We start from the raw sequence: 26,399 nt of genomic DNA on the forward strand, positions 1-26,399 counted from the left end.
TCAGCATGAACGCACCCATATTCTGTTTGCCATCGGAAAATAAAAGTGGGATTGAAAGGAAGTGGGATGCTTTGCTCTGTCGACGGCGTGGAACAGCTACAAGTTGACGAGCGTGTCTATCAGTGGAGATACTCGGGCCTGAGGATACAGCCATTCATCTTTTTTTAGGACCTGTTTAATCTCGTCATGTTTTTGTGGCAAAGTTACAAACATATTTACACCTTGCGCGAATAATGAGACAAAAGAAGAATTCAAGACATTGAAATTAGAAATATGCAGTAAACAAGCTTGTTCGCATTTCCCACACCTTCATAGACGTCCCCCATCAAGTTTTTTTTTTTCTTTAGAAAAGATGTTTATTAGAGAACATCCTCATTCCTGGGGTATTTTCATTGTTGCTTCTGTATAATATTTTCAAAATACATGTTATTTATGCATTTTGCAAATCAAATGTTCCAAACTTGCTCATTCTCTATCAAGGTTTAATTCTACATGCATGTTGTCATTATAAAAGATTACAGAATATGGTATATATTATTTATTCACATAGGATCCAGAGGAGCAATGCCAATTGCACAATAAGGAATAAAATGAGAAATTATCTAAAGAACAATCGTAATTTTCCATCTGCTCAATTTGTTAAGTGCCTGAAGAGTTTTGAACGAAAGTTGCTCATCTTGAAAAAAATGCTCAATGATTGTAGAAAACTCATTCTTCCTATGTTTTCCTCCAAATTCTTTACTTATGATTTTAACACACATTTGGTAACAATATAGTGTACTTGATTTTTAGGCAAGCTGATGTACGCAAAGATGACACATGTATGCCAACATATGATTAGCATCATAAATCTATAGGTGGATTATTCCGTTGATGAGTCATATCTGTGTAGATTATTAATTATAATACATGACAACCATATGGACCCTGTCTATATTAGCAGCAGGTGTAAGGCCCATAGTTCATTATTGTATGCATTATCAATGAAGGGATATGTATAATGACTCAGTGTACTGTAAACAATCAATTTATTTTGTGCATGAAATTGAGGGAGATAATTCTATTTCTAATAGATCGATGATGTTTATAAACATGCATGCATCGTACTGTTTAATTTTTGCTTGAAGAATAGATTAATTCATTTTCCTTCTTTTTATGATTTATTTTGCAATTTATTTGACTAATCAGGATGATGAATAAGAAATAAAACAAGGAATTGGCCAAGACATCATACAGGCAATAAACCAAGAAACTTTAAAATAAGAAAGAAAATAAATCTTACCAAACACTCTTGATTCCAAATGAAAAGAAAAGTACTGGGACAAAAAGAAGATGATATGTATTTGATAGCAAATACAGGAAGTAGTTGATGTCCAATAGCTAGCTGAATTGCTTCCTTCTAAGTAATAGTCTACAGGCACTGCAGAGTGCAGACCTATTCCATGTTAAATTTTAACACTAGATTTCTCATTAGTACAAGCATTATTTCTTTGTCTACATTTGCAGACTCATTTCAAATTCATTATGAATTGGTACAAAAAATTTCCACAACACTAGTTCTGAGGACAGTACCCACCTATTGAGCATGCATGCCTCCGCCATACTCGCTATATGCAAATTTCGCTATACAAAAGATACACTCTGGTTGTATTGCCAGCGAGGTTCTCTGACCATTGACCAATATTTTTTTTTTAATGTCAGAAAAACTAATCATGCCGTATGTGGTAGCATTGAGTTAAAACTTCGAAATTAAGTATTGTCTAGCACTCAAACTCTACCAAAACCTTATACAGGCTTGTACATGTACAAGAGTTACTCAAGTCAAGATGGTTCTTAATCTTAGTGGAGGAATCAGAGTTCTCGAAACATGAGCTGTGAGATCATGTGACCTAACTCTACGGGGTTGACTTATTTTGGTATAGAGTCCTGTTGTGATTAGGTTCTAGTTTCATTTTCCCCATTGCCAACTTGAACTTAATTGAACCTTATACCAAGCAAGCTCCATCGTTTAAGGTTGCTTTCGTACACGATTTGCAAAGACACTATGAGTAATTTCAAGTGGGGTGTTGTGTTGGCGTAAGTGTGGCAAAATCTAGCTCCAACATCTAATTTGGGTTTATAAAATAAATCACATCAATGTTTAAACACCTCATTTTAAGTTCACCGTTTCTGGAGTAAAAATCAACCCAGCACTAACACTTACACTTGATGTCAACACCATATTTTTCTGTCTAGTTCAAGTACTGTTTCTGGTGTAAAAGTCGACCCAACACCAAAATAAACACCAGATGTCAAACACCAAACTTCAAATCACCTTATGAGTACCGGTAATATCGACTCTGGATATTTTTCAGGAAAATTATTTGTTCCATCATGATAACTGATAGATAACAATGATAAAAATGATGATAATAGAGACCAAAATGCTGGTAAGAAGAGAGCAAGTAATGGTGTATCATGACATGAGCAGGATCAAGGAGTGTCTCTCACATCTATGTATTCTACAGATATTAAAAGTTACCTGTAATTTTACACGTAAATGACACCTCCGTTTTTCACCCTACTTTGTAATCAGTAGATAAAAATGGAGTGTAGGCGCCAATAAGGAGGCTTAAAAGTGGTTCAAGTTTGTAGAGGTTATCAATAAAGTGATGCTTCGGTTAGTTCAAGTTCATTTGTGGTCAGCTCATATTTGCACAGATAATATTAATGGAAGTGGAATCAATTTTAACCCTGTCCGGTGGGTCTTCCGGTGTGCTTGTGTGTGTGTTTTCGTTTACGAGGCTTGGTTTCCGGCGAGCTCGGTCTAAACTGGCAACTTTTGTCATGAGAAGAGCTAGCTTGCTCCCCATATTATTGACACTGTCAATATTGATTTTGTGACTGTGGTATATAGGGAGATCCACTGTTGTGTAACACTTGCAGTATATTGCGTTTTCTCTGTTCATAAAAACAAGGGAAGCAACGCTTCAAATGTATATTGGGTAGGAAATGTTTACCGATATGTATTACACAATATTCCATGAATTGTAGAGTGGGAATGAATCGCTTGATTCATATTTGATTTCATTAGTCAAAGTGCTTGATTAGTAACCATAATTTTTTGGTTCGATGAGGTCTACACAAAGTTCCATTGAAAAGGTACATATGTACATCAGTCAACAGAAAATCATTGTGAACATTTGTGAATACAGAAATGAGTTATGTTTATACTGAGTAGTAGGCCTATAATATCCTACATTGGGAAAGATATGAGGATAAATAATTTTGAATTAGGATGAATTTCCATGACAATGTCAATGTGTTTAATATGCATCTTATGCTCTATTTATATTTTATAAATTTACTAATTTAAAAGTTGTTGGGGTATTATGATATTCTTCATGACTTTATATTATTAGAGGTTGATTATTTTAGATTCATTGTGACCAGCCCAAGAGAGAAAAAACCTGTGAGTTATTACAGGTAACATAAATTTTTTATTTTTATTTAAAACGGTTTATTTCAACAAGGGTATCTATAGCAGCTGAAAAGCCGAATTGCATTACCCTTTACAATCATTTCAGGGTGCTACATAAGCACTTGCCCGATTGCCAGGGGCAAGTAAAAGTTAGAGTCGGGCAAGTGTTTTGAAGTAAAGACCAAAACTACTTGCCCGAATTGGGCAAGCAAAATTCTCACAGTAGAATGACCAAAATTAGGGTCGATATATGATATTGACCATAATTTTGGTCATGGCAGGCAAGATAAAATCACTTTGGAAAAATAAATGCAATAACAAGGTAGATCAGTTCGTGTCAAAAGGGAGAAAAGGTCAATGGTTTTAAAATCCGCGATAAATTCTTTTGAAGAGGTAAAACTTTTTTTCAATGATTTTTTCGGGCAAGTGAAATAGATTTTTGGGCAAGTATATTCCAACTATTTAAAAATTTACTTGCCCGACCGGGCAAGTGCTTCTAAAAAGTTATGTAGCACCCTGCATTTACATGAAAATACAATCAATATAAAATAATAAAACTAAATTTACACAAATTCTACATCATAAGAAATATCAAAACACATAGAAAATGTCATACTTGTGGGACTACACTCGTTTTATCCACAGCAGACATGCAGTATGCATTTTACTTGAGGGATTTACTTCTGTGACACATCCTTTATTGTACAGTGCTCTCTGGACCTAATACATTTATAGCAGATACATATGGTTAAGATATTAACTGGTAATGCACAGGCTCTCTGTTATGGTCGTTTTGCCAGATGAGCGAAATCGCACGCGCCACAGCGAAAGTACAATTGTACATGTATTCAAATCGAAAGTAGGTAAATTGCATCACGATTATGAGATAGGGGGCCATGGGTCATGTGATGGGAGAATGGGAGATTACATATACTGTACTTAGTGTATAATGGGCTTCCAAGCATGGAAGTGATCTGTAGACTGTACATGTACCTCCATGATGTACAACAAATAAAAATATTCCCCTTTTTCCACTTGATATTCATTTTTAATGAAATGATTTAGGGAGAAGTATTCTTACAGTCATTATAAAGGTAAATTGCCAATTCATCTACTGCCAACTGGTCCACTCACCACATGGTCTACTTTCATTTAATCTAATGCCATTTCGTCCATCAACATTTTGTCTAATAACCATTTGGTCCAACTATCATTTGGTCCAATCATCACTTCGTCTAATTACCATTTCGTCTATGTCCTATGATCATTTCGTCTCATAACCAGTTGGTCTAATATCCATTTCATTTTCATTCATTTTGCACAGTTAGCGCTCTAGTCCTATTAGACCAAATGGTATATGGATTAAATGGCTATTGAACCAACTGGTTATTAGATGGAATGGCATTAGAATAAATGAAAGTAGACCATGTGGTGAGTGGACGAACTGATGGTAGACCAAATGATAGTAGACCAGTTGGCAATTGGACAAATTGGCATTAGATTAATTGGAAAACCAATTTCTGTGTGAAGATGAAAATTGTCAGATCAGTCAAGCCATGGATGAGGGCGCATCATCTTGTGTGTGTGTGTGTGTGTGTGTCAGGGATGGGGGGGGGGGGATCCCAGAAGTTCAGCCATGTTCTTGGCATGCCTTAGCTGTTCTGAGCTTAAAATCTGTTCTTTAGTGTCATACATCCTATTAAACCTTACAAGTAGGCCTATTTCATTTATGTTCTAGAGAACATAAAAAGAACTTGAAAAACTTTGAAAGTGATCTGTATGAAACTTTACAAGAAAGTTGTTTCCATTTTCTCTTAATTTCAACAGTTATTAAAACCATCACAAATCACAATCAGAGCTAGATAATTAGTGAAAATGTAATATTTAAAAAAGTACAATATCACATATACATTCGAAGTAACGTTTTATCATTTTACAATGGCAAATCTCAACCAAGGGTTATCGTAAAACTGGGTTGAGTAAATCCTTCAAAACGTAGTAAATGTTCATGACCAAACAATTAAATATTGCCAAACCAAAATTAGGATATTTCGGGATGGGATATTATATTTATTTGATTTGATTGGAGAAATGATAAGTAAGGCAGTGTCAATAGTTGTTTTAGATTAATGACTGATGATAAAATGACATGTCGGTGCATGAATATTATACTCCAAACTACAGCAAGATTCTAAGAATTCTCGGAATTGGAACCTGATATGAAATTCATTTAGCTTTCCAGTGATATTTGCAAGCAGGATTTCAAGATTAAAGTCTAAAATCCACAATTAATTGTATTGATTTTATCAAGTCAGGTTTCAGTTTTTAATTCGCTATGACACGTACACTATGTAGACTTGGTTTATATTGACTACAAGACATGCTTGCAGAATGAATTTTCTAAATTTTCAAATTGTCAGGTCCCATAGCTTTAAAGGTCAAGTCCACCCCAGAAAAATGTTGATTTGAATAAATAGAGAAAATCAAACTAGCATAGCGCTGAAAATTTCATCAAAATCGGATGTAAAATAAGAAAGTTATCTCATTTTAAAGTTACGCTTATTTTTCACAAAACAGTTATTTGCACAACTCAGTGACATGCAAATGAGTCAGTTGATGATATCCATCACTCACTATTTCTTTTGTTTTTTATTGTTTGAATTATACAATATTTCATTTTTTACAGATTTGACAATGAGGACCAACTTGACTGAACCATATAATATTAAAAAATGCTAATATCATATGTTCAGGAAGGAATTAATCTTTGTTTCACTTGTCAATAAGGAGAAATTGGAATATTTCATATAATAAAATACAAAAAAAATAGTGAGTGGATGACGTCATCAGTCTCCTCATTTGCATACTGACCAGGATTTGCATATAACTGTTTTGAGAAATTAAGCAAAACTTTATAATGTCATAACTTTCTTATTTTACATCCGATTTTGATGAAAATTTCAGTGTTATGCTTGTTGGATTTTTCTCTTTTTATTCCAATCAACTTTTTGTTGGGTGGACATGTCCTTTAATAGTTAATGATAATTTTTAGATATGTATGTTCGTTCACACATAATAATCATTGTAAGGATTGCAATCAGCTGTAAAATAATTCATATTCATCAGTCAATATACTTTGTATTACAGGGGTCCCAGTACTGTGGCTTAACCTTGTACATTACAGCAATACGGACAGAAATGTTTTCATTTGTTGAGAAAGTTGTTAGTTCTTGTTCAATTCCATTGTGTAGCTGTTTTCTTCAAAGTCAAAATGTAAGGCCTCATTTCGTTGTCATTCATGTTTGAATTTGTCAACCTGAAATGGGCCATGTTTCTGTGAGCTTAAGGTCAAGGTTCAAACTTATGAATTTATCCAGGTTTCAAAGTCGCTTTATCCATGCACTTTCAGGGTGAAAAATGTGCAAAACATCTTGAAAAGACCTTGTTTGTTCATAATATTGATGCCAAATTTTTATGCCTTCACAGGCAAACTTATTTTTTCATGACTGTTTTGTTGTATTATATAGTGTAAAATATGGTCAGGGGTTTGTATGTTTGCATATTTTTATATATGCCCTGAGGTGGGGTTTTAAAGAACTGATAGATTTTTCAGAATAGGTATTATCGGTTTGGTTGCCAAAGTGCAAACAGTTTATTAGCAGTTTGGAGCCTTGAGGTAGTCTTGGTCCATACTCTGGCAGTATTTGAAATGTCTAGTGTACTACATGTACTTTGTTCATCTGAGAATTGAAATAAAGTTACTTTTTTGTGTCGAGAGACAGACAAGATTGGCTAACAGGATAATTTCATAAAACCAATACAAAATTGTCCATTTCGGCGTAACAGGAATTATGAAGGCTTTTGATTAAAAATACATGCTGAATGGTCTTATTGTGATTCTGAATAATTTGATGAAGGCAGAATGAAGAATAATGAATGATGAAATTAAATGAAAATAGGATAATAAATGCATTATAATTTCTTTCTGATTTAAGTGATTTATAAAATGAAATGTAATAGATGAAGGATACATAAACATCTCTGCATTGCTATATTTCAGATTTATGGATCTGTAGATACCCTCTGTAATGGATATTTTTTACAGTCCATTTACAAACTGCTATTTATAGCCTCTTCCAAAAGAATTGTGGCTTAGTTTCATTATTGTGGGAAGAATCGTCCTTTTGCCACTACCATTCACACTGAATGACCAATTACAATAGGTATACATCACTGCTACATGTAGTTCTATCTTGCTTGTGTTAAAACTTTGAACTTGCTGAACAATCTGACAATTTTTCTTTTTGAAATTTGATGCAATTGGACCATGAAATTAAGCCTGATTCATGGTGATCAAGAAATCTGTTATATCTTTGTTTCTCTATCTATTTTTTTTTCTGACATCTACATGTACATGTATCAAGACTATCATTATATTTTTTGATTTACTACATGTATGAAAAATAAAGTTAAGCATTGTTTCTCTGCCCTTGTTAAAGGTGCAAATTTGTAATAAATAGGCATTTTATACGTTCAGGTCTTTATAGATCAAATTGATGAAAAAAGTTGATTATATTGGTATCTTATCTTTGCATTAGTAAAACTAAAAAGTTCATGAATTGTTGCATGAGGAATATAACATTCAATTCAATAGCCTATATTTTTAATATTTTTGTAATAAAAAGTACAATGATATGATCAAAGGATGAAAGAACAGCAAGATTGAACCATTGCCATGTGAACACCCCTGTTGAATGATATGCACCTTGTTCCAGACTTTTAAACTTCTGTGTAATGTGAATGCACCACTGACATTCTGTGTAGAGCATGTAGAACGTTGTAAGCTGTGTAATGTGAATGAACCTACATGACCTATGAATGAAATTGTGTGCATACGGGTGGAAAGTGCTCATGTGCTTGTGTGTAGTTTGCTGATGAGAATTTTGACCAAATCAGATGTTCTGCACATGAAAATGTGTATCCAGGCTCATTTTTATTTTTGTAACCACATAAATTGGCTGTTTGTGAACCTCTACTGGCTCTACATGTAAAAACACCCAAATGATTGATGTTATTAAAACATAAGTTATGAACACAATTATTGATAGATGAATTCATCTACATGTACATGCCATTCAAAAGTAGATCCAGACTCCCTTCTTAATCCAAAAATATAATGTGAACATGTGAACAGACCCATTGATTGAATAAATACATGTACTAAAAGCAGACCCTTTAGAGCTTAATTTCTAATGTGAACACACCCATTGCTTGATATGAATGAACCCCTTGACAGTCCCTAGGTCTTTTGTAATCCTGTGTGTTGTGTCTGAACACAACCCATTTACTAGTTATTGTGGGTTGGTCCTATCCCTCTGATTACAATCTGTGTGTAAACCACAGGGGTACTACAGTAGTTGCATCCATTGGCGTGGCCTTATTTGGGCAGATCCATTAAAACTGTAATGCTTTTCAACTTCACCATCTCTATCTCATCCGTAGATAACTAGATATCATCACGGACCTACAAGGTCCATGATATCATAGACTGCTTTGTGATAAAAGTTTTTTTTTTTTTTTTGCAGGAGTTTCTGCATTTTATTCATAAATCAATGATAAATTAACATGTTCACATGATATCAAACATATAAATGAATACAATTTAAATGTGACAATTGAAGAGATACATTGTAAATAATACAGAAAAGACTGATAAATAAATCATACATAAGCATGTGATATAGTAAATTTGGTAAAATACAGGGACCTTTTATTATTTATTATTATTATTATTTTATTATTACTTCAATACAAAGTATATAGGCCCTACTTACAGATGATATTCATTTTTTCAATTTTCTTTTTGTATTATCAAAGATATTTTTTTCATTAATTATGATTATTACAAAAATAACGATAATGACTTGACAAAGGGATTGTCCGCTACCTACAGTGTATGCTGATATATATTTTTTATCAGTTTAAACATGGAAGTCGTAATGTTTGTATTTTGAAAGGGGACAGATCATTGTGATTGTAGCCCGCTTTATATAAGGTGATTCAAAACAAACCTATCTTGTTTTGAGATTTGTTTTTATCAAATACACACACCAAACCTGGATCAATTATTGATTTTCTGAAAGCATGTTAATGGTAATATGTAATAATGTAGCATGCACCGGTGTGTTGGCTCAGTTGGTAGAGCGCCCGTCTCACAACCGGGAGGTCGGGGGTTCAAATCCCGGCAGCGTCAGACCAAAAGACGTTAAAAGATGGGAGTTGCTGCTACCCTTTGTGGCGTTCAACAATTAAAGGGATAGAGCCTCGTCGATCTGGCGCTGCACAGCGGCTGCCGGGCCCACGATCAATTGGGCAAAACAAATTTTCAGAGTATTTCATTTCTGGTGTCTATTTCGAACAATAAAATATGGGTTTTAAGATTTAAGATGAAATATGATGTAAAGTAAAAAGGGGAGTGAATTCCCCAAATAATGCAAAAATGTAACATGAAGTACCGTATGTAAAATAACAAGGGGGATTGAATTTCCTCATTGGGTAAACATCTATTAATGTGGTGTTCCCTAATTTTTCACAAATCACTTTTTTCATTTTTTGTTGAAAAAAATGGTTGCTTGAATCTAAATGCATTTCATTGGTTGACTCTGATAGATCTGAAAAGCATTTTAATTTCCTGTCGATTGTTACCATTTCTATCCATACTATTCTTTGATTTAGTCTGACCAATCAGATCTTATTTGCACATGTTGTATTCCCGACAGCCACAGCAGTCAACAGACGACGTGGGAAGACCCAAGGAAGCCTGCCGTTGCCAATCAACTGAGCAAAGCAAACACAAATACAAATAATAATCAGGTGAGTCCAAATTTTGTAGTGATTTTTTTTCTCCTTTTATTTTGCACAAGGGATATTAGTATTGGAGCTCTTGGGTACTTTTTTTTGTTATTTAGTTTACATATTTGCATTTTCTTCTTCCAAGATATGTTGCATGTGTTACATTTTATAAAAAAGACTGATTTTATGATCATTTTATTGATCAATAGACATGACTAGAGACAGTAAGGAGTATGGATTTGATGATCATTATACCAGTGAGGAAGATGAGAATTACAAAGATGACAACATAATGATAATGACATCAATTATAGCAATGATAATGAAAGAAAGACCTAATGATAAGATGGATTTGTTATAGAACATTTAATGCTAACTTTTTGAGGAATTTATTTTTTTATGTTTTGAGAAATTGATTGGTCACAACTTTTTGAATAGTTGAATTGGGCCAAGATTTTGAAGCCAGCTAGGCAAAAATAAAAGATGCATCTTAACGCAGCAACATTGTGGGGGTCAGGCCATATCACCTTGACATGGTATACAAAACTGAAAAGCGATGCTGAACTTTACTGCCAAGTTTTGTTGCGGCATATCTAATCGAGCCTACTATTGACTCTGTAGGTGCAGCAAATTATCATGCAAGGCAGCGGTCAGCCCCTGCCGTCCATGCAAGATCTCGGGCCACTGCCCATCAACTGGGAACAAGCCGTAACTCCAGAGGGCGAAGTTTATTTTATCAATCACGTAGAAAGGACGACAACGTGGCTGGACCCTAGAATTGGTAAGTCAGTCATGCCGTGCTACGACGGTACATGTATTATCAGTAACTTGTTAACTACAAGAATCAGATAATCTTTTGGGTGAGAATTTAAATGTCTTTGAATCCATGATATTATCTGAAAATGGTAAACTGTTCGAAAACATCAAAATTTTAAGTCATATCCAAGCTCAAAAAAGTTACACTACCAAACATGTGGTCATACATCATTTTGTAGCTGACTTGTCAAATTTCAGCCGATTCTTTATTCCAATTCCAGTGATACATCGTCAAGGTGGCGGGCATTCTTTTTTTTTTCTTTTTACCCTTTTTTGATGATTAGAAAATATTTGGCACGATTGTAGACCCTGATAAATTTCATTGAAGTCCTATGCAAACAGTAGTCCCACCAGCTTGATTATGTGCGGTTAGAAATTCACCCCCTTTGCAGACTTTCATTGAACATGCCACTCCTGTCAAGGCCCTGCCTTTATTTGGAAAGACTGTTCAAATAAGCTTTTTACTCCCATCATCAAAATAGTTCAATCAGTGTCAAGTTTGTTTGTGAAATAGGAGTTTATCGAAAGCACTTAAAAATAATACTTTTGTAGGCAGGGTTGTTAGAAATGTAACATTGAGAAGTTGTAAACTTAATGTGTGCCACTTTATCATGCAATAATAGTTTTCTTAATGTGTTTTTATAAACACATCTTTTCTGAAAACTAATTTACTTTTTTTTACATTACAATTATATAAGGATATCTATTTGTATTTTATTAATAGTTATCAAAATGATATCCCATTTTATTATATACCATCCAGCATTCATTGACTTTAATGTCAGAACACTTTCAACCAACAAAGAATAGACTAGCTGCTTAACCAAATCTTCATGGTACACCAACCGTTGCAAACCGTTAATTCTGTTAGTTTTGAATTTTTTAATGAAGGTTGTTCGGAGGTGTGCTTATGAATCCGTGTGGCAGCCTAGTGGATATAGCTTTCACAGCCATATCGATACTCACTCGGCTACATCCATGCTAACATAACCCTATATATTTGTTCTTGAATAAATCACAAAACTGGTTTAGAGTTCAAATAAATAATGTCTTATATTTAACCTGATAAAAATCAATAAAAAAGGTACTATTGAAATATTTACTTATAGGACTCGGAAGGAACATCTTTTGATTATCTTAATTTGAAGTTAAGATATGGTAATTACCGTAGTAACAGGGTTCAACAGTCAATTAATATCAAGGTTTCCAAAAGTTAGCAAGTTACCATATAATCATTTCTGAAAGCACTGCCTGGTTTTTTAAATGAACTGTTATTTTTTTGCATCTATTGGGGCATGTTTTTTTGGCACCCAGTAACACTCACCCTCTGCAAAAACCCATTGAATACATACATGTGGGTTATATTTCATAAACTTGTTATAATACTAAATTCACAATAGCAGTTAAAAGCTACTGAAATCCTTCAATCCGATTGGCTGATAGTAAATTTGTTGTAGGAATAATGCATTTGTAAGTAAGTCTTGATGAAATGAGACCAAGTGTATGTTGCTAGCCCTTCTTTTGTTTCATGCTTGTTAGGCGTGTTTCAAACTCCTAGCAGCATCTTCCCTTCCCAAGGAACGTGAACCTGATACCCCTTGCCTGTGACATGCAAGGGTCATCTCCAGTTAATGCCTTGACCTACATCATCCACCATTACATACAGTTGCTAGGCAACTCAAGATAAAAGGGAATTTGTTAGGTTGTGTTGTTTGAATAATTTGATAAGAGGGTCGTGTGCATGTATATGAATTGCAGAGTTGTGTATACATGTAGGCTTGTGTGATAAAAAGTGTGCTGTAAGAGACTTCGGATTGAATTTGGAAATTGCAATTTGAAAACTCTTTAGAAAAGTTATGCCAAGATCAATTGTTTGAGCTTATCTTTGAAATGATAAGTTGAATCATTGCTTAAGAGATTGCAAAGAAAGGTAGCCTCATTGTTTAAGTGCATCATTGCACAGACTTTAATAGCCTTTAAGATTTTGATCAGTAAAGTACATGTAATGGTACATCGATTTCAGAAGAGCTTTACTTTATCAACTACCCACACTTTGTGTTGCAAATGATTGTTTTTGTAAGTGAAATTATAAATGTTGCTCTCTTTGCAGCAATGAGGGCGCCAGGTACGGTCCAGGCAGCTGCGGCCGCCTTACAACAATCGCAGAACAACTCTAACCCTCCCCCAAGCCACTCCGTTGCAACTGCCTCCACTACAACATCACTATCCCAACAGTCACAGCTGCAACAGCAGGCACCACTCAGCCCTCCACAACAGGTGAGTTGAAATAAACTTTCATGAAATGCTTCTTCTTCAAAGATAAGGCGAAATCTAAAGAGACTCACACTCGGGGTCTGTTTCATAATACTTGTTATAATAACAATTTTCCAACAGTTAAAAGCTACTGAAATCATTCAATCTGATTGGCTGATAGTGAATTGTTATAAAAATTGTGTATTTGTCAAGTCTCTTTTATGAAACGGAACCCTGAATGTTATAGCCAGGAATGTCCTTTCCTTAGTCCCATTTTTTATATTTTAAGAATTGCCTTTTGTTAACAACATAAATTATTTTCATTTAAAGAATTTGAATTCTTGATATTTTGTGTTAACAAAATACAATTCTTCATATATCAAGTATAGAATGCTTGATATCATCACCAAATTATTGTTGACTGGTAGAAGATAGCTTATATTAGGATCTTGTAGCTATACAAAATCTGAATGGATTTACTTCTCTTTTCCAATATATGTATTCCTAATATTTATTTTGAAGCATGAATGATTGAGAGGTCTTATTGCTAGGAAATGTCATTTCCTGGAGACAAATAGATTATCTAATCAGAGAAATTGGGAGGCTCGTCAAAGAAATTGGAAGAGAGATCAATAAAGTGGAATTGTCGTGATCACTGTTTGTGAAATGGAAATTTGTTACGGTGTATTGATTTGAAGGTTGGGAGATTTCAAATGACATTAGTCATGTGACTGCCAATGTGACAACATCCCTCATAGAGTCGGCACTATCAGGCTAGGTCAGCATGTTTGTAGATGGAAAATAAGCAGTATGACAGGGAATGGGATTGAGAGATTGAATGATAGAGGGATAGATGGAAGATGGGAAGGGGTAATGATGGATTAGCTCAATAGGACATCTATATCTGTCATTCACCAATCTCGGTTTAGAGGGCATATGACACGAAGGCAACAGCTGATGATGTGTGAGGAGCCACGAAGGATGGATGGTTTGAGGGAAGAAAGTTAAGAGAGAGAGAGTGAGAAGAGAAGAGAAGAAGGGGAGTCTTGTACATGTAAAGATAGAAATGGGAAAACAGAGAGGGTATGTGTGTTTGTTTATGTTATACAAAGAGGGGTGAACATGGTAAATCAAGGAAAGGGGGGGGGGGAGGAAAAGTTTGAAAGTTTGAGACAATTTGATAACAGAGGGCCTCTCTCTGTGATGGGTGCAAATGTGTTATCGTTTGTTCTTTAGGATTGAATTTGGGATGGATGCAAACAAAAATTGAGATCTCAGGAATTGCACGAAATGATCAAGCTAGAGCTAGCGCGTGCTTGATTTGAAAGGACTTTTTGGTGATGGTATAAAATGGTTAGAGAGTAGTTCCACAACATGAAGTGGTTATGAAGAATATTGATATGATGTGGGTTTTGAGAGAAAAAAAATGTTGTAAAGGAAAACAAGTATCGTATGACAAAAAGGGACTTTCCTCATGATAAGCTGACAATGGGCAATCAAAGTCTTCACATGAAATGACTTCTACTTTCTGAACTCTTGTAACAGGCAAGCCAGCAGGGAGGGCCGATGACACAACAGCAACAGCTGCAGCAGAAGCTTCGCCTTCAAAGAGTGATGATGGAGAGAGATTGTCTTCAGAGACAGCACATGCGTATCCTACAGCAGGTATGGTGCTATACACACAAACACACACATCCAAATATACACCCACTCATCACCCACACCAACAGACCCGTAAAGTATCAGTAAGAGTATGCATCTGTACACTCGGTCACACTGTGACTCACATGACATCTCCATATGTTTATGACTTATTTCTGGAGGTATACTTCACTAATGTAAACAAACATTCATGAAACACACCCACTCACCCACCCACCCTCACACCTGCACATTTAGGTGCTCTCCACAGTGACCAACGATAAAAAATATGCTTTCACACAAACACACACAGCCATCACGTTCACCCTCACCAACACCCACAGTCTGAGTATGTGGTTAACACACACACACAGCCAAATCCTGACACACACATACACACCATCCCTCCCAAACCCACACTTACACCCTTATATTATCAGTATGCATTTGAAAAGACACTCAGACCCACACCCACATAGCATCTCAATATATTCATGACTGATTTCTTTAAGTGTGAAATACTGTACAAACACTCATGAACACACACACACCCAGAGAGTATCATCTTTGTGAACACACACTCCAACCCACACTCATATTGCAGCTCAATATAGGCCTATTTATGACTCTGGAGTTATACTTCTGTATTCACATCTATGGGAACACTCGCTCAACCCAACTCACATGTCATGTTTCTTCATTCATTTTCACAGGTATAGTGCAGTCATAAATCTCCCCACATGCACACCTATGTGTTGTAGAGACCAAGGTCCTGTAGCCCAAAGGTTAGCGATCGATTGTAAGCTTGATTTTCACGATTGACTGTCCATTGTAGTCAATACAATCAATCATAGAAATTATTCTACGATCATTGCTAAGCTTTGTGTTACAGGCCCCTGATCATGGATATTCTTTTGTTTATGCCATTTTTTTTTCTCCCAGGTTCACTCAAATATTTTTTTAGACCAATCTTGGTTATTATATGCCAAAATCTAATAAGAGTTTGCTATTGATCATAGGTTGCATTAGTACATTCAGTCCTTAACTGCAGTTTGATTCTGAAGAAACTCCGTGACCTAGATGGTTCCAAGTTGGGTTTGTTTTGCAATCTTTAATTTAGAGGACTCGAGTACAGGAGTCAGCAGGCTGTCAATTATAGCAGGGTGGACCTGAAGTCAAGCACAGTTTGAAAGTGTTTGTACAAAGGCGTATAATTACAAACCTAGCAGTGCTTTTATTAGCTCTTATTGGTCATCTGATAAATTCCAAGATTAAGGAATAGACTTGATTGTTATGGTTTTGGCTATTATCCAATCAGTACCTACTTATATAATATCGCAAAAGGGGTCATTTGTTGAGTTCTTTCAAAACAAGAGAGGTTGTTAACACTTATTCAAGTGAATTACAAGAAATCTACAAATTAAATGCTTAGAGTAGTTGAACTCAAATTGAATTAATGGGTGGTCCTTTTGTTCGTTTTACAAGACATGGTTTAAAGCAAGGCAAATGTAAAAAAAAATGTGTTGGGAAGTGTAAACCCTTTGAATACATTTTAGTTAATTACTCTGGAGGAAATAAGGAAATATAAAGAAGAAGAGGAGGAACATCTCAAATTCATAATTATAAGGAAGAGGAAACTTATCAAACAATAGCATTGCAGGAAAGTAAAATACAGCATATAATAGGATTTAAAATCTTTGAAGTACTCCAAGTGACAAGAGGATAGATATTTCCAAGCGTTAGAATAAAAATTAACTTTATTTTAGAAGGAAAGGATGAATACATGAAAGTATGCACGTGGTATGCACGAGGGTCAGTATATGCATGAACCTAGTAGGTCCATGGTATATGAATATCGACTTGAATTGGTCAAAACATGGACCTACTACTCAGAGTAGTAGGTCCATGGTCAAAACTAAGAAAATGAATTTAAACAGAATGAGCACAGTATAATACAAAATGTTTTTTTCAAAGAATCTGAAGTAATGATAGAGCTCGTTTGTTGAGTAAATCTACACAGAGGTTGAGCAAAAGAAATAAAAAGATTATGATTGCAAGGAAGACAAAGTTTGTGTCTCAAATAAAAGAATTTGACCTTAAGGTCATTTGAATATCAAAGGCACCTGAGACCACAGTGTTATGCAAAATACAGGGCAATGCACTTTCGAGAATCATGACACCAGCCACAGAATGAAAAAAAAAAATCTGTTTGGGTTCGAGATCAGCAGGTATTCATGACGACAACAAAACAGATCACCAAAGCAGTGTGTAAACGCCCCTATTTGGGTTACATTTGTAGAGATGAAATCAGAAAGCAAGTTGGCTGAAAGTGGACGAACTATTGTTAAATGATAAATGTGTGCTATTTTTAGTGCATTTGGTAGTTCCAGATAGATTGGTTATTTAGTCTTTGCATTCATGCTTTTTATCAGGGTTTTTCATTGATTTCCGTGTGTATTGTACAATGACTTACTACTATATGTCTGAGCTGTTATTCTTGTCAGATACTATGTCATAATCATTTAGGTTCTCATTTATGAATTTCTAGGGTGGCATTACTAAAATTTGATTTATTTAAAGTTCACTTACAATTGCCAGTGGTGCCCAATAAGGAATATGCAACTCGCATTTTGAGTACAGTTTCCAATTGGGGAAGTATAACACTTATCTCTCAAAAATGATTAATGAGGGTATATTTTGGGGGTGAGAAGAAACTGATTTATGGACTTTTTTTGTGTGTGAATTCTGTTGAGGTGGTCTGGCTTTTGCTTTATAAGTGTTTGAATTCAATTGATAGGTTGGGAGCTTCTAAAAAGTGAAGGAACTTTGTCCATTTCCTTGAATGGTTTCAGTTGAATAGCTTCTATAATAAGGGTCTCACACAGGCCCACACCAGAACAAAGGCTTGGGACTAACTACGCTTTAACAGAGGATTAAAAAGCCACAAATCAATGGCCAGAAGGACTTTGCCAAGTCTCATGTGAAGGAACGCACTGGAGCTTAAACGGTTCTTGAAAGGAAGAAAAATTGAGAGCAATAGGGGTTCAAGTGTCTAGGGATTGGACTGTAATAGGAGTGGACTGGTTTTCCCCTTAAAAGACTTATCGCGATCCCACGGACTTATATATTTTTTTATTTGACTATTATCTAATCATTACATATATCGCATGAAGCCGATGGAAGCTAAAGTAATCATGAGTGCATGTTACTAATTTATTTTTGGTATTATAAAGCACTTTGATTCTGTACTTTTTGAGCATTTACCCAATGAAAATATTGAAATGATAGACAGAATGATAGCAAGGGATTCTTAATTGAAATTTTGCAGATTCCTCCAGTGTCCAGATGGTGGCAAACATACTCGTTAAAGTACAAAATTGTTTTTGTAATTATGAAAAATAACATATACTATTCCTTTTAATGTTTTGGGGGAAGAATGTGAATTCAAACTTCAGATAAGGGTTGTCTCATAGATTTTACCCCCTGGTTGCTAAGAGACCAAACCACATCAGTATAAAACAGGGTCTTTATGACTGAGACTATCCATAAAGGAAGGCTTCAGAGTTGTTTTGTCTTTGCAGTGTGGGAACGCAGAAAGAGAAGTTTGAAGCATTGATTATTCCATTTATAACAGGTGTATGCATATCTCGTGTACGAAAATGAGGATTCTTCCATATTGTTTGAGATCTGACCGCAGAATTCAGCATCAAAACCATTGACACATGTCAGTTGGTGTCAGAAAATTTACATTACATTTTGCAACGAAGTTGAGTCTATAGCATATGAAATAAACAAATGTGCCTGCAATAAGTTATATAAAAACAGAATATAGAAATCAGACAATAACATTGCATGTACCTTGAATATAGCCTATTATTAGGATGACTTATGACAGAATTTCAAACATGTGGAAGGGAAAGAGAAAACAAATATATCAGTTTTCAAGTTAATAGTCCTATTACAAATGAATTTATTGTAATAAGTGATATAATTTTCAAACAAGGTGATATATATTAATGACAGATAAAGGGAAATGAAATAAAATAAACACATTCAGACAAAGGATAAACATATTACAAAATAATAAATTCAAACCAGATGGTTTTTTTTAGTAGTGTCTGCATAAAATGAAAGAGAAAGTGAAATACTGTTGACAGAAATGAGAATCAGGAATATTCCAATAGCAAGTCTCTTTCTTATGTTACTATGACAATTCATTATTATACAATCATTGACAGAAATACAGCATAAAAATACACAAAATGGGTTACCATCGCTATATATTGCCAACATTCTCTCTGCCTTTGTGTGGGCTGTTGCCATAAAAAAATTGTTTCATTTTTGTTTGATATAATAGTAAGCCTATATTTTGTTTTCTTGTTTTATGTATCGCTTTCATTTGTTCCTAATAATCCAGTTTCATACAGAACATGACATCCAATCATATTTTTGTTTTCATTTGATTTGCCTTGTTTTTCTAGACCCAAAGTACATTTTAGTTTTTAGAATTAAAATGTTTATCTGTTTTATTTACAAGTTTGCCTTAATGTTTTTTTTTCTTTTTGTTGTGCCCAAAACTGTATTTCACTATAAGATGTTTCTTTTTTCATAACTTTTTTTGTTTGTTTCATATTGCAATCTATCCCAAAGGTTTCACACAAAAATTATTTATTTGCTAAGAGGGGTATTAAGTATACTGAACAGTTTGTATATTTATTTGAGTACAGTAGCTTATTGAGAGGTAAACATTAAATATATCAAACAAATTTGTATCAACATATAGAAAATACTTTCCATTTATTTTTTGAAACTAGAACAATATGAATATTGAAATAAAAATTTTGATGGATCTTTTTATAAAATTAGATAAGAAAGAGTGGATTTTGCTCAGAGTGCACTTGTTCAACTGTCTTGCTTTTTGTTCTGTAATCTTTGTTCTATTTATTGTCTCCTTATTTTTGAGAATGTGTCTGGTTTTCTATCAGTGTGTTGTGTTTGTCTTACATTCAGGCGCAGCAGAATCCTAAAAACTTGTCATCCTGCCCCAACCTATTCCCCAGAAGTGACCGATTTCAAAATGTAAGTGTCTCTTTATATATTCAATGTACACACTGAATAGTAATCTGCACCAACCTCTTCCCCAGAAGTGATAGATGTTAAAAATGGAAGTGTTTCTCAACAAATTAATTGTACACTCTAAATAGTTATGTGCACCAACCTCATCCCCAGAGGTGATAGATTTATAAATGTATTAAAGTTTTTCTCAATTTATTGATTTTGCACTCTAAATATTAAATCTACACCAACTTCATCCCTAGAACTGATAGATTTCAAAATGGAAGTGTTTCATCATTTTCTATGTACACTTTAAATGCTACCAACCTCTTCTTCAGAAGTGACAAATTTCTAAAATTTTAGAATTTTAATGTATTTGGGGGTTCTGTATCTCATTGCAATCTATGACTCATAATCTGCAAAAAAAAATTATGCTGCCAGATGTAGGTTAGCCTAAGAACCATATTTTTATATCAAAAAATTTAGCCATCCCTAATTTTTCTACGTACCATTTTTTGGCCAAGAGCAGCCTAGGAACATTTCTTTTCCCATCCTAAATTCTGGGACTTCCTATAACAGAATGTTTTCATATCAAGATTTAAGCCAGTCTAAATTATCTTGAGAAAGGGGTTTGATGCAAGTTTAGTTAGACCTTTTGCACTATGTGATAAGTAGTCCAGGACCGAAAGCCCACTATAGTATCAACATAAAGGATGTCCTTATTCAACCCTAGCTTCTATCACCCTTTCTTGGACTAATTGATACACATTAAGCCGGTAGATTACTAGTGTGACTACACGACCATATGTTATTACTTGACACTTAATTTACTTCATTAATCTTATGACAAGTTTTACGATGGTATAGCGATATGGGGAGGGCAAGGGTGCTTTATTGTGGCCTGGTTTTTCATAATCTGTCGACCATCTTTTTGATCGTTGGTATTGCTTAGAAATTCAAGGTCATGGAAAGTCCATATTAAAGATGTAGTTCTTATCATTAGATCAGACAAGATTTAACAAAAATGTGACCTAATATTTGGTCCTGACATAATAGCTTATTTTTTTAAAAGGGATAATATTGATAAATAAATAGGATTTTCCCTGCTGTATTCATATTTGTTTTTGTTGGTAATGTATTTGGATGTATATTTGTGCAGCTGAAAATTGAAAATTTATGTTTTCAAGTGAATTTGGTATTTTTCATTGATGGTTACTTGTTGACTTGAATCTGTTGCGTGCCTGGGGTTGTGAACAATTCTTTGCCCTCTTTCACAAATTTATTCAATCACTTGCAAACTAACAATAGACAGACCATGGCTCCCAACACAATAAAAGAAATTCCAGTAAAAAAAATATGGCAAATTGCTGGTCAGACTTTATTACAGCTTTGTGTAACTGGGTCCATGATATCCTTTGCATGCTGAATGGGTCAAGAAGTTTCACTTACCAAATATGTTTCACCACTACAACTTTCAATTAGTTGAAAACTATTGTGATTGATTGCAAATCTTTGCATACAGGCTTGGTCCATAAGTTTGACCACTCACTAATCATTGTTTTTCTAGATTTGCATGTATGGGCTCGCAAATATGCATGTATTTGGGGTCAAGTTATGTAGGCGTGTGTGATCATGGTTTGTTTATATCTTTTTCATTTTTGTTTCTACGGCAACAGTCTTTCATTAATGACATTATAAATGAATAAATGCCCAATTGATATAAACTTATTATCTAGGCCTGTATTGTTGGACAATTTAATCGTAATCCATTCTAATTTCATACAAAATTCTTCATTTTAATAATTGTTTTTTACTAGTATACACACTTTTTTCACATGCACATACAATTGACATTGATTTCATAATAAAAGTACATCGTACATACATGTATACTATATGAAGGAGCAAGTAAGATAAAGTGTCCTGCTCAAGGATGTCAGTGCTATGTCAGGGATTGCACCTGTAACCTTTACATTTCTTGTCAAGTGATTAAATCATTAAATCACTCACAGCTCTGTGGCCTAGTGGACTCGTGGACATGATCAAATTTCACTGCACTATTTGCCCTCTACATAAATTCATGTATCAGATAGCAATCTATAGCCAGTGTAAAGAATACATATATTTTAAAGCTTGTCAACTTAATATCAACTTTGTTCACCATTCACTCAAAGTATACACAACCTCCAGAACTACTTCTTTCAGCTTGTTTTCGAGCGATGCAACTCGAGCAGAAAGTCAACATTAAAAAAAGGGGGAAAAAAGATAGATATTCATATCTTTTAGGTACTAATCTCCATTGAAAGCAGTCAAATGTTGCCACTTGAGTGCACAGTATCACAACACTATTCAATTTTCGTTCAGGTAAATCTGTGATTCGCGTCCTTCCTCCTATTCTGTGCATTGACTCTGCCTTTTTGTGATCAAACAAGGGTCTGGCTGTTTACCCCGAGTTGTTTTTTAGCCATTTATTATTAACTTTTTTTTTTTTATTAACGACGGAAAATGGAGATTCATTTCAGTGAAAAACTAGCAATGAAAAGATTTAAGGTTGCCCGAGTTCTGGCCTCGGAGCCTAAGTCGGTTTATTTTCAGTCAGCAGATAAACATCCAATAGTGGGACCTGAAAAGTAATCCATCAGCAGATTTTTTTTCTTCAAATTTTGTTTATTCCAATTTTTCTTGTTTATGCCAAAATACAGGCCTGGTTATTTGGCTGTTGAACTTTGCAAAGTTCAATCAAACGTTTCGAAGGTTTGAGATGACAGAGTAATTTAGTTAACTGGTATTGCCTGTTATATCTGTGTGTATCTGAAAGGGAATAGTATAAACCCTTCTAGTTCTACTGCTCAACAATCAATTGGCCTATTGCTCAATGATTTTTGAGGATATCGAGAAATTTTCTCTTGTCAAATAACACAACATTATCTACATATAAACCCTTCTACTGCTCAATGGGCAATGTATTGCTAATTAATTGATACTGAGGTTATGGAGAAATTTCATCTTGTAAGCACAACATATAAACTCTGCTATGCTCAATAGGCAATATATTGAGGGCATTGAAAATTTTCATCTTCTCAAGTTCTTCATTAGTATGGCATATAAACCCTTTTAACACTCATCGGGCGATATATTGCTCATTAAAAACCGAGGGCATGGAGTAATGCATGCTTGCTGATTGGATGGTAATTCAAGACGAGGAGCAAGGAATCGGATTCTACCAGGGACTGGTGCCTAGTTTTATATTGGGTTATGCCAGGGTTGCCTGCATGTTGGATTGCTGTACAGTAACTTGCAAAATGGCATTGGTTTGTATTACCACGAAGCAAATGTCCTTTTCATTCTTTTAAAGCCAGAATTCTGGCATTGCATCAGTATGAGTTTCAAACAGCTCATCCTGGGCGAGGTGACACAAAAGTTTTGATTTCTTGCAAATTTGAAACAACAATCCTGATTGGTTATCAGTCTCCTAACAAATTGCACATGCATCAGTGATCTTGATTGGCCATTGCAGTGATTGCACGTTATGCGATCAATCGCTACTTTCGTGTTACAGAGCCCAGGGGCCCGTAACACAAAACTTAGCAATGATCATAGAACATTTTTCTACGATTGATTCCATTGACTACAATGTACAATCAGTCGAGAAAATCAAGTGTACGATTAATCACAAACCTTTGTGTTACGGGACCCAGGAGATGGAAATGTTGGTTTTCCAGGAAGACTAAGATTTTAAAGGTTTTCATTCCCATCAGCTCCTGTGCAAACTCTGGATTGCTAAATTGAGGAACAAATATCTAGGAAAGTTCCTATTGGCTTGTACAATCTCAACTTTATGCACCCGGTGTCAAAAATGAAGGAGATTATAATGACCTACAGTTTCAGGAATATTACATGTACCATACGTTTTAGGGGAAGCATCTTCACAAAGAGTTAGTGTGAGAGTAAAGATCGACATGCATAATAACCAATGCACATAATGCGGACTATCCAACAGTACCATAAAGAATGACTTCATCTGATTGGTGCGATAATTTGTTATATTGCATGCGAATAGAAATCATAGCACTTCTATCATTTAAGTTAGTTTATAGGCTTTAATTCTTTGCGAAGCAGTCCCTGGCCAGACATATTTCATACTGAATTTCCAATGTATCCGTGTTTCTCTTGGCACAATACCAAAATGGGCAGACGTTTCTTGAAGCCTATCTATTATCTTTGGTTGCCCAAGAAACTCTGCATGCTTGGTGTCATACTTGGAAATATACCAGGCTTGTCAAATACAAGTAACTTGTGTTGCGGGATTGTAACATCAGGAAAGCAGTAAGCAATAGTAAGCACCTATCACACTTACATTGATATTAGGCCAGCATGATCTTTAGTCTTTGGTCAGCCATGTTTTCTTTTAGTTTTACTTTGATTATAGTCATTTCTGATAGGCCATTACTTGCGTAGTGGTATGGTAACATCAGGAAAGTATCACACACTTTAGGCCAGTATCTTTGATCTCAAATCTTTGTTCAGCCATGGGTTCTTATGATATTACTTTGATTATAATCAGTTTTACTTTCTGGTCGGTATAAATCATATTACACCAATTTCCGATATACTGTTTCTTGTTTCTTTCTCTCCAGTCAACTTTGGTTGGCTTTCCTAAATTAAAAGCTGGTTACTCTGCCATTGGCATCGTACAGTCGTGACGAAAAGGGCTGTGTGTACAATTGAGTACAGCTGGTTTGCGTAGACCACCATACCCCCCTAGCTCTGGCCTCCTACGGGCCTGGAGCCTTGCCAACTATACCAGAAACACCAACTTTATCTAGTTTACATTTCAGACCGAGTGTATCTAGCAGCTACGTTTAGGGAGAAAGATATTTATTGGGTTTGTTGGATCAACTGTAGAATCATGATCATGAAAGTCTTACAAGAATTAGAATTATGGTCTCATTAGTAAACATCTTGTTTGTATCAGTTTCATGCAAAGTCAAGAATGCGGTGTGATTTTCATGAACGGTTGATCTCTAGATACATGTACTTTGCCTGTTGTTGTGTATTAGTAACCATACATAGAAATTATTAAAGTATGTTGAACTACATGTGGGTCCATTGAGAATCTGCTGGTGATACACCAGGGATACCTCATGCAAGGTTGAAGTATTCTTGGATGAATGGCTTCTTTATCTCTTTATCTAAGTGTTGGAAGGGTTTAATTAGATAGACTAGCTGGTGAAATTGGATGGCTATTGGAGTCGTCTGGGCAACCCCTGAGTATGATAACATACACAGTATATAAAAGACCAATCTGTGAACTTGAGTACTAGTCTTTTGGATCAGACACTGAAATGTTGCTAAAAGACAAATCCATTAAAAAAAGTCTTGAACATATAAAACTAGCTTTCTTTAATTTATTCAGTTTTTGATGTGTAAACAACAATTAAGGAAAACTTCTTGAAAAATTAAATTAGCCATTGTAGTCTTGCAATCTAAACCACATTTTTAATTTTTAAAAAAATTAAAAAGTTTCTGACTGCAGACTAGGTTGTCCAAGGGCTTGTAAGCTTGACATTTCATTTATAGAGTGTCTGTAAATAGAAAAAAATCTTTATAGAGCAGTTATCAAAGACCGATGGTCACTGTGGGCTTGATGCAGTATTGACTATAATAATTCTAATCAAACGCTTACATAATTTGCATCATGCATTTTAATTATTACCATAATTACTTATTTGTTGATAACAATCAAATTACTATTAAGAAATTGAATAAACTCTTTACTGATTAGATAATGATAGATCAACCAAATAGCGTGTTGTTCAATAAGGAAATAGAATGCAGCTTGCTTTATTTTAAACAAAATGTTATGCAGTTTCATCTTTTTGACAAAGCTTTATTTTTGTAGAATTCTAAAAAACAGAAGGATCATTTTAATTATTCGTAATTGATTTCCAATTTTCGTTACTAATTGTTTTCTGTTTTTGGAAACAACAGCGACTTAAATTGGCAGGTTCTTTTGAGAAGAAGTTATTCAATACTTCTAAAAACCCTTTTGAGTTTTTACGCTGTTATGGTACCTCTAGACCCCTTTTACTGTGTCTCTACCAGTATCGACTTCATGCGTAGATATGAAACGAGTGTGCTTTCCTCCGTAAATGATTTTGCATAAGGTTATGATTTATAAATCTGATTAGGGATAGCTGTGCTTGTCATTAGACCAAAAGGCCTCCCTCACACGGAGGAGCTTTATTCCAAAGGTGTAGAATGGTGTATGTAGGCCTACAATGTAGTCGCACAAATGTTTCAGTGGTATATATTTATGAAA

At 34.8% G+C, this 26,399-nt stretch overlaps 1 protein-coding gene across 1 annotated transcript in view; it reads left to right on the forward strand.

Moving 5' to 3' along the window:
* The window catches only part of LOC129278603 (transcriptional coactivator YAP1-like), a 33,782-nt gene extending 11,459 nt beyond the window's left edge, over nucleotides 1–22,323 (forward strand). The window contains exons 2-6 of the mRNA XM_064111205.1: nucleotides 10,240–10,333; nucleotides 10,934–11,093; nucleotides 13,239–13,405; nucleotides 14,927–15,046; nucleotides 20,033–22,323. Coding sequence (XP_063967275.1) covers nucleotides 10,240–10,333; nucleotides 10,934–11,093; nucleotides 13,239–13,405; nucleotides 14,927–15,046; nucleotides 20,033–20,137 — 646 coding nt within the window. The 3' untranslated portion in view covers nucleotides 20,138–22,323. The remainder of the gene's footprint in view (nucleotides 1–10,239; nucleotides 10,334–10,933; nucleotides 11,094–13,238; nucleotides 13,406–14,926; nucleotides 15,047–20,032) is intronic.
* The last annotated feature ends 4,076 nt before the right edge of the window (nucleotides 22,324–26,399 follow it).

The sequence above is a fragment of the Lytechinus pictus genome, chromosome 16 (assembly GCF_037042905.1).
Source record: "Lytechinus pictus isolate F3 Inbred chromosome 16, Lp3.0, whole genome shotgun sequence".
NCBI classification, from domain to species: Eukaryota; Metazoa; Echinodermata; class Echinoidea; order Temnopleuroida; family Toxopneustidae; genus Lytechinus; species Lytechinus pictus.